The 14,133-nt window shown below is 27.8% G+C and overlaps 1 protein-coding gene across 4 annotated transcripts in view; it reads left to right on the forward strand.

Moving 5' to 3' along the window:
* Positions 1-14,133, forward strand: part of wake (ankyrin repeat and fibronectin type III domain containing protein wide awake) — a 302,255-nt gene that overhangs the window by 255,624 nt on the left and 32,498 nt on the right. For all 4 annotated transcript variants that reach the window (XM_075374448.1, XM_075374446.1, XM_075374450.1 and 1 more), the window contains 6 exons: positions 1,538-1,723; positions 3,543-3,665; positions 5,322-5,510; positions 7,390-7,606; positions 8,904-9,036; positions 12,501-12,830. In XM_075374448.1, the coding sequence (XP_075230563.1) occupies positions 1,538-1,723; positions 3,543-3,665; positions 5,322-5,510; positions 7,390-7,606; positions 8,904-9,036; positions 12,501-12,830 (1,178 nt within the window). The remainder of the gene's footprint in view (positions 1-1,537; positions 1,724-3,542; positions 3,666-5,321; positions 5,511-7,389; positions 7,607-8,903; positions 9,037-12,500; positions 12,831-14,133) is intronic.

Here is a 14,133-nt window from a genome sequence, read left to right on the forward strand (position 1 = left end):
TACATATTGTGCAATTTTTGTATTATTTCAGAAAAAGGAATTGAGGAAATGGATGCAAGAACATGAGTCATAGAAGTAGAGTTTTGAGAAAACAAATTCCAAAGTTTTGCAATAAGCGTAATTTTTTTTAATGTACATTCATATTGTAAACAAGATATTAATAAATAAAAAATTGTTTAATTTATAGTGTACATAAGATACAGGATTTTATTAAAATTTCAAAAAATTAACATTTTTATTATCTACACTAAAACTCAGTATTTCAAATTATTACAATGAAGCTCAATAAACTTTTTTTTTTTTATTTACTAAATTTTTTTTAGAATTTATATTTCAAACATTGCATATTAATACATTAATTCTTTTTCATATTCTTCTTCAAGTTTTTCCTTGTTAACATTATTGTTCTCTAGTACAAGAAGCCTTTAATTCTCTAAAATGTGTTCTGTTTCACATTTATTAAATCACTAGTTCTGATGCAGTTTCCAAACCATTGTGTGCATCATTACCATTTTTGTTACTCATTTTATCAAACAGTTCTCTGAACCATAAAATAATTTTTTTTCCATGAAAGGAAACAAACTTCTATCTTTTTCTTTGGCATCTTTTAATACATTGTTTTGTACATGTTGATTCAGTAAGAAATTTTCATAAAAAACACAACCTTTATTTTAGAAACAAATAGTTACCATAATAAGTTGATGAAGCCAAGACATTGCCTACATTCAGTCTAAAGTAAACTTGTATAGAAAATATGTGGCCTTTTGCAAGTGGTTTTGGAAGTGTAAATGGTTTTATTGCTTCTCCCCATTGCTTGAATAATTTAGAATAATCAACAAAAGTAAAAGACTTGCTAATTAGATACATGCTCATCACCAGTGTATATGTTTTCTATGAATTTCAGTTTTTTATATGTATACCAAAGTTGCGATCTTTTTGACCATAGCTACGTTCACAAATAGGAAATGTGTGTAATTTTTATGGAAAAATAACAAGCCAAAAGGAAACAAAAGCGAACTGTTGTAATACTCTTATTATGCCCATCCAGATCAGATAAAAGCACTATTTCAAAAAAGTGACTATTTTTAATTTTTTCCCCTACAAACAATTAAACCTCAAACAAGCACAAAGCCACTGTATCTGGAATCCTTTTTAATGCTATTTCTGGTTAGCAGTACATTATAGAACAGCCATCATTGTGGCAATATATTATGAAAAAATTTAGCCGTAACAAGCATTTACAGAACTGGGAGTTGATTCTAACTTAGGTAATGGCAAGTTTTTGCCATACGCAAATTCCACAACTAGAAGAACTTTAAATTCGGTTCCTTGCAGTTAGAGATTATTTCTTTCTTTAAAGCTTTATTTGCAGCTGTCTTTTTTTGATGGAGAGTAGCGGTGCCTACAAAATAAAATTATTTAAAAGTTAGAGAATATAAATTTTTCCTATTTAAGAGGCTACCTATCATATATTTGTATATACACATTTTTTTTTCATGGATATATTTGATTTAAGATATCTATATTCTGTTGACAGATGACAATGCTGAAAAATTATCGCTGCATCTCCGTCAGTTAGCTTGCGAAGCAGAAAGACGAGTTCAAGAAATAAGTGAAAGTGATAACAAATCATATTCTCAAAATGTTTCCGATAAAACTCTGACATTATGGGAACGAAGAGCAAGAGGATTAAATCGAATGATACTTGGCTTTGATCAAGCACGTAAGTTGTTTTAATTTTTAAGCTATGAATATATTTTATTATTCTAATAGTAACATGGAGATTATTCTAACATTATGGAGAAGTCTTAGACTTAAATACAATTTACAGCTGGCTTTTTCAGTTGATGAAATTGTAATGTTATTTGTTTTCTCCTTTACTGAATTGTTTTTTTTTTTTGTATTTTAGAACCCATTACCAATTTTTACAGTTTCTGAATATTTTTTAAGGTTGTATGTAATCAGTTGTTATTTGAAAAATCCCTTAAAGAGATTTCACATTCATGTAATACTAAGTCTTTACTACTGCAATTCATTCATAAATCAGTCTTTAAGAATTAATGATTAGATACATTACACTCATATGCAAACACAGCTTGGTAATGTGGACTCTTGAATACTGAGGGAATGTTCTTGATTACCTGAAACATTTGTGTTTTTGTCCATTTTAATTGTTGATTACAAAGAGTATAAGGAAGTCAATCATGTTCATCTCTAAAACGCAGAAAAATATTCTGCCAGTCTAGAAATTTAAACTGCCCCTCTCTAGATTAAAATTAAATAATTTTTACAGAATATTAATATGTTTATCATTAAATAGAATAATTTTATTTGCTGACTTATTTTAATTTGTGCCAGCAACTTTCACAAACATTTTGAAAAGTAATCGTTTTTTTAATTCTAATATTTATGAAACAGACTAATAAACTATGATACTGATTTAAAGCTATTAAATTACTTATTTTCAAATTAATGGAACTTTTTTCCAAAAGCTTTTCAGAGCTAATTATATTCTCCTTATTACTGCTGTATCTGGTTCCACCATTGTTAATAGATAACATCAGGTTGTATGGAATTTAATATTTTAACTAATCTATGTTGTGTTTTTTTCATTTAACATGTGTTTTTTTCTCAAACTTAATGTGTTTGTAGATTTTGCATTGTTCATGTTTATTATGATCTTTTTTTTATACTCATATTTTTATAAATTTGTGACATTTTTAGTTCTTGTAAACAATTTTCAGAAAACTATTGAAAAAAATATACTTTTTTCAATTGTAACTATGTTAACTAAAAAATTTTATTTTCTTTCATTATTTAAATTGTGGTCAGAAGAAATTTGTAGGACAGTTAATTAAACTTTTTAATACAACAATTGTTTTGAATCAATTGATTTAAGAAAAATCACCATCTAAAAAAATGGCTACATGAGAAGATCCATATGGTCACACACATATGAATACTCCATACAGTAACTTTATGACCATTCATCCAAAAGATATGAACATCACTTTATATGCATAAACAAGTATTATGTGGATGAAAGGAACTGGCTACTTCATCATGACTAATGACACATTTCTAGCATTGATTTGTATAACAGTTAATAGTACCACTGAATATGTCAAACCAGTTATTTAGCTTTAGTTATTGCTTCTTAAAAAGGCTGGATTTATTGTATCTATATACATTATCAAGTTAGTGAAGTTAATGAAAGAGAAGGGTACCTACAAAATAAAATTAGTTTAAAAGTTAGAGAATTTTTATAACTGCATGACTCCTTTTGAAAAAAAAGTCACTATTGTTTTGTTACAATTAATTTAGTTTAATTAGTTTTATTTATTGATCATAAATCCACCACATAAGCTTGAAGCTTATCCATGAAAATGTGGAAGTTACGAGTATGCAACATGTGAAACATCTCTTGCCTGACTGGGATTCAAACCAGTACGTTAGTTTTAATTTTTTTTTTTTTTTTAATAAATATTTTATTATATATTTATAAACAAATATATACATATGTTGTTGTTTGTTATTTTTAGGTCCACCTGATATACCATTTCTTGTAGTTGTTGATGTAACTGGAACAGACTCTGTAACTGTTCGTTATAAGGAACCATCTGCGTCTGACCATCATGATGCACCAGTTTGCACAAAATACAAAGGTTTAAAAAAATAGTAACATTATTCATTCCTAATGTAGTGGTAAGAGGATTAGTATCATATTAGATAAAAAAAAGAAGAAAAATATTACTTACTTTCATAAGTAATGATAATTATTTGGTACATCTATTTAAAACAAATAAATCTTTTATTTATAGAATCATGTAAAATGAATAGTTTAAAACTGGATCCTTGTAGCAAAATTTATTAATTTTTCAAAATTAGTTAAAAAAGTTTTATCAAAATTAGTTAAAAAATTGTATCCCTTCCTGCTTTTTCTGTTTTTGTTCCCATTGATTTGTAGATATCTTTACTTCTTCAAAGTGTTTTTTTCTTTATAACAAATCAATAAAAACTGTAGTTTGATTTTTAAATTACAGTGAATGTTACTAACTCTCTATGTAAAGAGAGTTAGTTACCATCTCAATTGTTCAAGTAAAATTTAATTTTAATTTTTAAACTTTATTTTAATTTTAAGTTGTGTTTTAACTACTGAAATAGCAAACACATGAAGTATTTCTATAATTTTCAATTTTTACTATGTTTTTTATATAAAAAATATATTTATATTAAAAAATGGAAAACCCAGTAAATAAAAAAAAAATTGTGTTTATTATTTGAATTTTCTAAAAAATATTTGAATCAAATATCATTTTTATAGGAAACAAATTATTGTACTTCTTATCTCTGTGTAAGTGAAAAATAAAGTACTTTTCATGTAATTTTAAATCACTCTCACCTACAAGTCAGATATTTTATGAAGTATAGAACTACAAAATGTTTACCTGGTAATAAAATAATAAAATCAATCATTTTGTTCTTAAAAATGTTTATAACTTACAGCTGTGTAATTATAGAATTAGTTATGATTAAACTACTTTCAGTACAAAATACTTTACTATACTGTACCCGGTCCATTTCTTTTCAATGTTTCAACATCTTTAATAATAGTGAAAACCAATTTCAAACTTTTTTAAGTTATCTTTCTTTAAATAGTTAGTTATGGTTTAATTTTTTGCACTCTTTCATATCTTTAAAATCAAATAGTTTTTAGTACTACCTAAAAATAAATTTATAATTTACCAGAGTTTATCCTAATAATAGACTTAAATTAAGACCAATATATTGGGTAGTAGTAAAAGTTCATAGAATAAAGTATTCAAATTAAGTTAGTATTTTTACTATATCAAATTAACATAACGTTTTAATTACATTATCTTACCTACTAAGATTTCAGTTCAATAAATTTGTTACTGGCTTTAGATATTACATTTAAGTATGTTATAGGAAAAATTTTTTATTTATTTATTACGTTTGAGTTTTAAAATCACTCGGCTGTTTTTCATAATAAGAAATTTTTAATTCATAAACTATATTTAACTCAAATCTAAAAATACTTTATGAAATAAGTAAAGATTATCAATTAAATTCAATAGGTAGCATTAAATGTTTTAATACTGTAAGAAACATATCCTACATAGATCCAAATTCCACTACAAACCATACACTTTTTGTAGAAAAAAAACTAATTCAAAGAATAAAGATATAAATATAAATAATCAATTTAGCAATAATAATAATAATGAAATTTAAAATAGTAATTAGTTTTCTTATGTTTTAATACACTATAAATATTCAATATTTCCTTTTGCTTTTAGTTGAATGGAGCTGTGATAGAGAATTCAATGAAATAGTTGGATTCAAAGAAATATTAGATCCTAGACAACTAGATTGTCATATTGATGGTTTAGAACATGGTAAACGATATTATTTTCGTGTCGCATGTGGAAATATTCGTGGTTTCGGTAGTTATAGAAGGTCATATCCAGATTCTGTCACACCATCCAGTAAGTATTATTAAATTGTTCATTTTATCATTTCCAAATAATTATTTGTTTAGTCGTTTAATAAATTTAATCCAGTAAATTTTTATTTAAAAAATATCTTTAGGTAATTAAATAATCAATAATATAGCTCTAATTTATTTATTTCTGAGAGTATTATTTGTGGTAAATGCTATATTTATGTTATATTTCTTAAAAAAGTCCTTTAGTTAAAAGTCTGTTCAGAAAATAACTGAACATTTTTAATTACACGCCAATGGAGATGTTTAGTAACATTTATTTTGTATCCACATAACCTCCTCTGTAACCACATGTTCTTGGATTGTTGATATCTTGTTTAGTTTTCACGTTATTGTTATTTGAGTGCAAGGTGTTTAAGTGTTAGTAGCAATTTTTGTAATGTGTGATTTTTGGGAGCAACTTAGAATTTTGCATAAAACTGGGGAAAACTTTTACAGAAACATTTCAACTTTTGAAACAAGCTTACGAAGATGATGCTCTGGGCCATACGCAACTTTAGGAATTGTTTTCATGATTTAAAAGTAGTTATCAGTCAATTGAAGATGACCCTCAACCAGGAAGGCCTTCGACTTCAACTGACAACACCCATGTTCAGAAAAATCAACTATCTAGTTCATACAAATTGCCAGTTGACTGTCAGAGAACTTGCAGAAGAGGTTAGCGTCTCAATTGGATCATCCCATGACATTTTGACTGAAAAATTGTTAATGCATCGAATTGCAGTGAAGACACTACTGGGAAACATGTGTGAATAGGGGTAATTTAAGCATTAATAAATAAATAAATGGCAATTGCTGTATTTAATTTTTTATTGTTCATCTTATAAATTTTTCATAGTATTTATTTGTACTAGATATCTAGTTAGAATATTAAATACTACTCTGGCTAGATTTGACCAACACATCTGCTGTTAGAAAGTTTTACCAGGACTATGCACAACAGAATCAGTATTTGTAAACTGATAAAAACTGAACATACATACAAAGATATATATGGACAGACATATATACGACAGTATAAAAGTTTTATGCACAGTATGTAAAAATAATAAATTCATCAGAGATCAATATGAAATTTATAAACGTTTTAAGTTTTACTAAAAGCCATATTGAATAAGCTATTGATAAAGGAATTATATAGTTTAGATCTGAAAAGATCTTTTGGAAGCATGAAAAGTATATCATTTGGTTCCACATCAAAGGTACCATACTATTTGATCGTTAAAAAGGTGTCTGTTTTAAAGTTACTTTTTTTTAAGTTTCATTCACATTTCATCGTTCTGATCAACAAGAAGATAGTGCCTAATTTTTACTCCTTTTTTAGTCACTGAAACTTGTCCAATTTCAAAAAAAGAATTGGCCTTCACAGAAGGTATTCTTACATACTAAGTATGTCAATAAATATGCTTTCTACTGTGAAAGCATAAGAATTTAGGAACTAAATGCTTCAAGAATGTTAAACAAGTTTACCAAAAAATTATTATTTTTGTGTCCTGTTAACTTGAAATAGTTTAAATACATCCATTTTAATCAGCCATCAAATACTGCATACTTATTAGGAGGTGTTTATAAAAAAGCCATTTATAAAAAAATTAGTTTTTGTTTCTAGCTCAGGAATACATCAATAGAAAACAGTTAAGTTCAAGTGTGGCTTGTCTGCAGCACTAAAATGTTGGAATGGTACGCATAATTAAAAACTAACAGAATTTGTTCTCTTACTTATTCATATTTGAACAATGAAAACAGCTATGATTGTTGTCTTCCTGTATAATTGCAAAAAAATTTAGTAATAATTAAAAAAGATTATTAATTTTCTTTTGTTTCTACTATTTCTGTTTAAAAACAATTAATTGTTTTTAAAGGTTGGCGAGATGTGCAACAAAAAGAAGAACGGTTACCAAATGGAGGCTTGGCGTTATTGGACAGATTGTTTAATGAAGTTCGTAGTGCTCGGCCTGATTTAAAAGGTTTAAATAGTCCATCTGGCCCTGGTGAAACACCATTAGGGCAACGTCGAAAAAAGACTACTATAAAACAGCTTTTTACGGCGGCTTCAAAATTTCAAAAACATCTTAGAAGGTAGAAAAAATGTTGTTTGTATTTTTTAAGCAAAATTATTAGAATATATGAAAATTATATTAATAAATTAAATTGTATTAATAATGTATATGATTTCTGTAAACAATAAATTTATAAATCAAAGGCAAATAAGATTTTAAACAGAGATTCATAAAGTTTAAAAAATATGCAATCCACATATATGTATATGTGGACAAAAATTAGTTTTGAATTTGGTGCTATTGAGAAAAATAGCTTTGACTGAAGTTAAGTTTAAACCTTATACTTTTTTTTAATAAGACAGTAGCTCTCTCTTTTTCCTGTTTAGCCTCCGGTAACTACCGTTTCCATAATTCTTCAGAGGATGAATGAGGATGATATGTATGAGTGTAAATGAAGTGTAATCTTATACATTCTCAGTTCAACCATTCCTGAGATGTGTGGTTAATTGAAACCCAACCACCAAAGAACACCGGTATCCACGATCTAGTATTCAAATCCGTGTAAAAATAACTGGCTTTACTAGGACTTGAATGTTGTAACTCTCGACTTTCCAAATCAGCTGATTTGGGAAGACGCGTTAACCACTAGACCAACCCGATGGGTAATAAGACAGTAGCCGGAACTGTATAAAAACAGGAGTTGTTACCCTTATTTCTGAAAGACAATAGATTCTGTCTTTCAGCAGAGTGGTTCAAGTGTAAATTAAATTCCAACCTCCAAGATCTGTGGCAGTGACACAGCCTCCTCAGCCTTTCATTCAGAAGGCCCTGGGCTTATATTCTAGTCAGAGTTGGCATATTTTTTTTTTTTTTATTATTATCTGATCTAAAGCAGTCCAGCATAATTTAAATTTGCACTCTCTTTTATTAAATCTGCTATAAAAATTAATTTCATATTCCCATTCATAAATTTCAAGCTAATGAGATAATTAATGATAAAAATATTTCTCTGACCAAATTGATCCAGATCAGCCTCAATGATGTATGATAACTCTTCTTTATGTCGCTGCAGTCTTATGTTCCAAAACTAAAGTGTAAACTCTCAGTGATGTTGACGTAATTGAAAATCAAATTTGATTATCCCACCTAACCTATTCTCATGTGTGCTTCATTTCCTAGCCATCATTCTGTTGTTTGATGACAGATTTTAGAATGGCAATTCAGGAATTGACAACTGCAAATATTTTCTTCATGATTAAGGGACATAGATATCCATTTCAATAAATCTATGCCATTTGAAAATGTATCACTACTTATGTAATTTATGTTTATATGATACAAAATTAATTTTTTATTTTTCATATTTTGTTTTATAGAGGAGTGTATTTATCATGTTTACTTTACCATGAAGACAAAGTACTTGTTACTAATGAAGACTTCTTGCCAGTTATTGAAGTGGATGAAACATACCCTGGTTCCATATATCATGACTTCCACTGGTTGCTCAAGGTAAAAAGTTTTTAACTTCTTTATTTTGTATTATTATTTTACCCTTCGATAAAGCATATAGTGAAGTAAAAATATCCCTTACAGTAAAATAATGATCCCATCATTGAAATAAGATCTGTATTTACATATTACATCAAGCAGTACAATACAAACTGCATTTCTTAAGATTATCTGGTTTCAGAAACACTACCTTAGTTGTAGAAAATAGTATACTTTGCTCAGTATTTGAGTTTTTATCTCAGAAACAATTTAACCAACAATCATTAAATTTGTTGAGGTAACTTATTAAATATAACTTGTACAATTAGGAATATTTTTTTTAACTTAGTAGAGGGGATGGGAAGATATTCCCTCAGTATTTTCTCATACCCTCATCTGAATTTCAAAAGAAATTTAATCTTCCTAAATACATAAGCTTTCAAATCAAATTTAATGATTGGAAGTTAAATTGTTTCTGAGATATAAACTCAAAATAACGGCCTAAATATAATCTAGGCTGTTAGTTAAATACCATTAGTTAAATACCCATCAGTTTTATCAAAAAGGTAAACCCGTATTTTTCAGCTATTTTATTTTGACTTGTTAAAGTCAACATAAAATTAAAAATTGGTAGTTTTTTTTAATATTTCTCCAGCTTTTAAAATTTTAAATGTAAAGAATAGAAAACATATACAATTAACTTTTATTTATATTATATTTTTAAATCAGTTGAAATTTTTTTTAAGTTTGTTTTATTGTGATATGTGCATTCATGAGTTAGTTCTAGTGAGATGAAATCACAGTTCAACTATAACAGCTAGTAGCTAATATAAGCTTCATATTTATATCTGAATACATTTTGATCCAAAAGAAAACTTCTACAAATTTGACTTCATTCATTTTTAAAATAATATTTGTATGCGATTTTCACCTCTGACCATTACTAGCTACAAAATTCTTTTAAATACTTAAAACAGTTCTTTTTTATGAATAACGTTATTTTATTAAAGATGATTACTAAGATAATTTTATTACAAAAAGTTTTGAACACTAAACTAAATTTACCCTATGATAAAAATATTCCATTTCTATATTTTTAAACATTTTCAACGTTTTAAAGCAGTGGTGCCCAACCTTTAACCAGGCTTGAGCCAATTTAGAGCATTTTTTGGCAAGCCACATATATATTTTGCTTTTAATATTTCTGTTTAAAACATATATAATGCACAAAAAAATTGCAATATGTTAAAGAAAATATGTAATTTATTAAGAATTCAAATACAAATTAAATATAAGAAAAACATATTTTAATGTGAAACCTGACACTGCATTTCTTCTACCAGTTTCTTGTACTCTGGTACATATGATGTTATAGCTAAATTCATGCAGTCATTCAGATGTTCATTAGTTACCCTGAATCTGAACTTTGATTTTAGCAAGTTCATTGTTGAAAAACCACTTTTGCAAAAGTAAGTTGATCAAGTAGCCTTTGGAAAATTTCTTTTAAGAATGGATATTTTTTCTCATCTATGAATATCCAAAAATCTGTTTGTGATATTCTTGTTTTCATTGTAGATAAGATTGAAAATCAATTATTTCCATTTCTAAATTAGTAGCATTCTTATTTATCATATTTGCAATTTGTTGCCATATTTTAGAAATATTAGTATCAACAAATAGATTGAAAATGAATGAAGCAATTGGGTGAATTTTAAGAAAATCAGAAAATTAATATCGAAATAATTTTTAAGCTCATTGAGAGAGTCAGTATATTTATTCGTTTCAATTTTATAACATTAAAGTTCCATACTCCGCATCAAGTTCATCTGTCAGTTTTTTGAATAACCTGCTCTGAAGTGCTCTGGCACGAATACAATTGACAATTTCTAGAACAACTTTCATGACGTCTTCATAATGCAGCACTTTTATACATAATAGCTGTTGATGTATGATGCAGTGGTAATGAAAAACATTTAGAAACTCAGCATCGTTCTTGCAAAACATGATGAAGCCAACAGCAGAAACAACCATGGCAGGTGAGCCATCTGTTGTCATGGACACAAGTTTTTGAAGCAGAAGATTAATTTCTGTAATATGGTTTTTAATAACTTGGTATATGTCCTCCCCTTATATGTTTCCTTTTAGTGGCAAAACTGACAGTATATCTTCCTTTGCTGAACAATCATTAAAAACCATCCTTATAAAAATATTTATTTGAGCTACATTGCAGATATCTGTTTATTCATTACACTGTAAACTTAGAAAAAGACATTTTATAAATAATCTTTTAATTGTGCGCTGATATTCTCAGACATTGCTTCTATTTTACGAGTGACTGAATTTCCAGATAATTGAACTTCTTGGACAGCTTCTTATTTTTAAATTCTTGAAATAATATCTCTGATGCACCAAGCACTGATTCTTTAATTATGTTGTCATCCTCAAAAAGTTTTTTGTGCGTTGCAAGTATACTGTATATGTAAAATAAGTGATCTAATCGCAGCATCTTTTGTTTTATTCATGGACCTGGTAAACAAAGATTGCTTGGCAACTAATGCGGTTTTCATTTCATTCAATTTAGATTTTCTTAAATTGATATTAGGAGGATATTCAGTATCATATTTTTTTATGAACTGTTGTGAATTATCATTCTATATGGCATTTTTTTCCCAACAGTAACTGTTGAACCACAAATCAAACAAATACATTTATTCATAAAATAAATTAAAAAATATTTCTCTTCCCATTCTTTATGAAAATTATAGTTGTAAACACGTTTATTCTTTTTCTTTAGTTCCTGTGCCGACATGATTAGGGTAACTACAAAATAATTGCTGATATATAATGACTAATGTTATGATAAATAGAAATAAATATTTTTATACCTGGATGAAACCACTTGTTACATCATGCACAACTGATAAATAAAAGTTCTGTATATACACGTATTATAAAATAACTCAACGAACCTATCTTGTTGGCCTCTCAGTAGTTGCTGACTAAGGTCAGCACACAGCCACTATAAACTGTGATAAACCGGCACATCCCAAAGCGCATCAGGTGTTGCCGTTTCCGAACAAAAATATTCCTGGTCAGTGGTGTAATAATTTAATAATACCGAAAAACTTTACAAATAATTGATCAAATTAATACCTATAATTAGTGTCTTTTTTTCTTTCTATACATTAAAATTAAAGAAATGTCTGAGCAATGGTGGCCATTAACCGCAGTATTGTATTTTATAGAGCAAATAATTTTTAGACATTATGTGCCTGAGTTGATAAAATGAGCCACATCAAAAGTTTCTGCGAGTTACAGATTGGGCACCCCTGTTTTAAAGAATAGTATTACTTTTTCGTAATTTAACAATGTGCTATATGAAAACTTGCTTATATATCTAATTAACAATTTTTTTTACGAATGTGGTATGATAATTAAATAATTACTTAATTAAAGTTTAAAGATTTACATTACTTTCATTTCAGGTTGCTTGTACATGGGATGATGTAAAGTGGCTTAGACAAGATATGGAAAAATCACTTAGTTCCTCAGCCGTCCATTTTCGTATAAAATTACTTCAAGCTGCAGCCCAAATGCAGACAGCACTTAGTATACAAGATCTCGGACAGTTATATCATAAACCGTTGAAAGATCCTGAGGGAACAATAGTAGTTTGTACTGTCAATTATATTAAATCACCAAAGACTGTGTCAGTATTAAACTCACGATGGATGCCTCTTAGTAAATTAACAAAAAGAACTGTTCAACTAACAAATGATGCTCCAATTAGCGATATACTTATTGCATCAATACAGGTATATAACTTCATTAATATAGTACAAAAATTAATAATTAATTAATTAATTTAATTAATTATTTAATAATTAATTTTTTTAAGATTTTTATAAGTATTTTTATTGTCTATTTTGAAACGAAATTTTTCATAAATTAAAACATACTATTAGTTAGCTGAGATTGTTCATGTGTGTATTATGATCCATTTTAAAAGTAGTTTTGACTAATTGAGTGGTATCATCAAATAGTGTAAAAAGAATTAGCAGTATTAGAGAAGAAGTAAACCATCATCACAAATCAGCTGATTTTGAAATCGAGAGTTGTAAGGTTCAAATCCAAGTAAGGCAGTTACTTTTATACGGATTTGAATACTAGATCATGGGTACAGAATTCTTTGGTGGATGGGTTTCATTTAACCATAAATCTCAGGAATGGTCGACCTGAGACTGTACAAGACTACACTTTGTTTATATTCATACATATCATCCTCATTCATTTTCTGAAATACCTTATGTTCTGGAGGCTTAACAGAAAAAGATAGTATTAGAAAAGTGTACTTAGCTGAACATTTTGACTTGTACCCAATTTCTTCTTCCTGTAAAATGTACATTACTAAAAATTAGCATTTTTTTTAAACTAGTCTGGTAAACAAAGGGTATATAAGTATATACTGTTAGTATATATTGAATTAGAATACATCCAATATTTCTAACCAAAAATATTTATGAACCAAGCTGATGGCTGGAAAAAACAATTCTTATACTCTCTTCTTGAAAAATAAGGCCTTGAAAAATAGTTCTACTCATCATAAAATCCAATATCTCATAATGATGTAGATGGTTATCATTAGCCTTATGCAGGGAGTTGATAGCTTGAGATCTGGCTTAACCGCACATATTTTAACTCTTTCTTTGTAGTCCCAAGCCATCATTCTGTTATCAGGTTGTAATTAACTATTTATCCTAATTCATGTATGAAACAAACGACAGACATACTCATTATATGAACAAGAGATCCAACTGCCTAATCAAGGAAGCTATACTAAATATCTGGAGACTACCAGAATATCACACAAATTGAAATTGGCCATAGAATGAGATATTTAAATGTACATTCATTAAAAACAAATCTTTTATTACCAAATAAGCAATTTCATCTGTTAATAAACCAGGTCAGATTTGTTTCCATCCCCTAAAACAATATTCTAACTACAACACACCTGAAAGGATTCATATTTCAAAAAATTCAGTTCTTCATTGCATTGTTACATAATGACTAATCAGAGTTAGTTTGGTTGAAATTCTTTTAACCAATTTTAAATGG

This window comes from Lycorma delicatula, chromosome 9, assembly GCF_047948215.1.
Source record: "Lycorma delicatula isolate Av1 chromosome 9, ASM4794821v1, whole genome shotgun sequence".
NCBI classification, from domain to species: Eukaryota; Metazoa; Arthropoda; class Insecta; order Hemiptera; family Fulgoridae; genus Lycorma; species Lycorma delicatula.